Raw genomic sequence first — 2,189 nt, forward strand, 5'->3', positions numbered from 1 at the left:
CTCCATGCTATACCAACTGAGCCACCACCTCAATACACGTTTACACTAGTCAAATATACAAAAAAAACAAGACAGTCTATCTTTATATCTGAATATCATGATCGTGGTCTTTGTAATGTTTTTTTTTTGTCAATCAATTTACTGTGTTATCGTTTTGTATTACTGTGTATGTTGTCAATCGTAATCTTTTGAAGCCAAAACCTTTCCACATTGTGCGGACAACAACAAGAAAATGCTAATTCTGCTCCGTCTCCTCTAGAGCATTAAATACAAGATGTTATTTTATTCTATTTTGTTCTATTTTATTCTATTATATTTCATCCTATTCATTCAGAGGTGTATACATTATTTTATTCTATTATATTTCATCCTATTCATTCAGAGGTGTATATGAACATTAAAAACAATATTTTATTTTATTGTAGCCAAAACCTTTCCACATTGTGCGGACAACAACAAGAAAATGCTAATTCTGCTCCACCTCCTCTAGAGCATTAAATACAAGATGTTATTTTATTCTATTTTGTTATATTTTATGATATTATATTTCATTCTATTCAATTCCAGAGAAGGTGTACATGAGCATCACTTTGGCGTTGGAGCGTTCCCATAACGACTCAGCGGAGGTCCAGGAGTGGTGGATCGTGAACCAGACAGATCCGGGACAGATCAGCGTTCGTAGGCCCAAGCACCTGTACGACGCTGGGCTGGAGCTCTATGTCTTCAGTGACCAGGTCAGCCCTCCTAGTCTGGGCTTCCTGGCTGGATATGGGTGAGTAGACTACAATAAACAGAACATAGTGTAGGATGGAATGGCATAATATAGCATAGCATCACGTCACACATGTATGTATCGGCTCCTGTAAGCCATCCGCTAACCATGCAGTAGCTTGTGTCCATCCCATCACATAGCAGACAGGCCCTGTAGTGCAGGTGTACCAGTCAATTTGTATGTATTTTTTATTTAACCTTTATTTAACCAGGTAGGCTAGTTGAGAACAAGTTCTCATTTACAACTGGGACCTGGCCAAGATAAAGCAAAGCAGTGCGACACAAACAACAACAGAGTTACACATGGAATAAACAAACATACAGTCAATAATACAATAGAAAAAGCAATGTACAGTGTGTGGAAATGAGGTAAGAATTGGGAGTTAAGGCAATAAATAGGCCAATAGTGGCAAAATAATTACAATTTAGCAGTTAAACACGGGAGTGATTGATGCGCAGATGATGATGTGCAAGTAGAGATACTTACTCCAACATAGATAGTCAAGTCAAGTAACCATCGATGGTGAATAAGAAAACGTATACTCTGTACTGTGCTGTGTATAATGGGCATAAGTACATTAACTAAGTATGTATGGATCTTTCCCTCCAGGATCATGGGTCTGTACGCCTCCGTGGTGCTCGTCATCGGTAAGTTCGTCCGTGAGTTCTTCAGCGGTGTCTCCCACACCATCATGTTCGAGGAGCTGCCCAACGTAGACCGCATCCTGAAGCTCTGCACCGACATCTTCCTGGTCCGAGAGACGGGAGAGCTGGACCTGGAGGAAGACATGTACGCTAAACTCATCTTCCTCTATCGCTCGCCTGAGACTATTATCAAATGGACCAGGGACAAGACTCAGTGAGCCTGGGTGTATAGGGTAGTTATCCATTAACGTGGATAGAAGTTTAACAGTGTTTCTCAACCACTGACTCGTCCGTGAATACTTGACCAGTCTCTGGGACGTTGATGTTACTGACTGACATGAGAACTATTCTTAAGTGTTATTGATTTTTATGTAAGAAAGGAAGGAAGGACCAAAGCTTGTCGGTCCCTGTTGAGAAAACGGTTGAGAAAGCGGTTGAGAAACACTGCCTTAGAACACAATTGCTAAAATAACGTGAACGAGGCGTCAGGAAACAATGAAAATTAGGACAAAGAATGGGGGTCTTCACTGAGAGGACATATGGGTGAGGTTAAATATGATCTACAAAGCTCTAGTGGTATGAGCTTCAAATACTGGCCTGACTATTCTACTTTCGACCAATGATGTGTCAAATACTACAAGTAACTCCCTGTCCCTGTATCGTCCCTCGTCTTATCCCGACAGCAGTGTGGATGATACAGGTCAGTGTTTTAAAAAGGGCTTCCCACCAATGGATGATAACCATGAAAATGACCTTACACAGGATTGGTCGGT

General features: G+C 40.9%; 1 protein-coding gene across 1 annotated transcript; it reads left to right on the top strand.

Annotated features, from left to right (window-relative positions):
- The first annotated feature begins 578 nt into the window (after nucleotides 1-578).
- On the top strand, nucleotides 579-1,656 carry LOC135536897 (piezo-type mechanosensitive ion channel component 2-like). The gene is made up of 2 exons (XM_064963120.1): nucleotides 579-772; nucleotides 1,382-1,656. The coding sequence occupies exons 1-2, from the start codon at nucleotides 579-581 to the stop codon at nucleotides 1,632-1,634; spliced, it is 447 nt and encodes a 148-aa protein (XP_064819192.1). The 3' UTR covers nucleotides 1,635-1,656.
- The last annotated feature ends 533 nt before the right edge of the window (nucleotides 1,657-2,189 follow it).

Source organism: Oncorhynchus masou, unplaced genomic scaffold, assembly GCF_036934945.1.
Source record: "Oncorhynchus masou masou isolate Uvic2021 unplaced genomic scaffold, UVic_Omas_1.1 unplaced_scaffold_6797, whole genome shotgun sequence".
In the NCBI taxonomy this organism is placed as follows: Eukaryota; Metazoa; Chordata; class Actinopteri; order Salmoniformes; family Salmonidae; genus Oncorhynchus; species Oncorhynchus masou.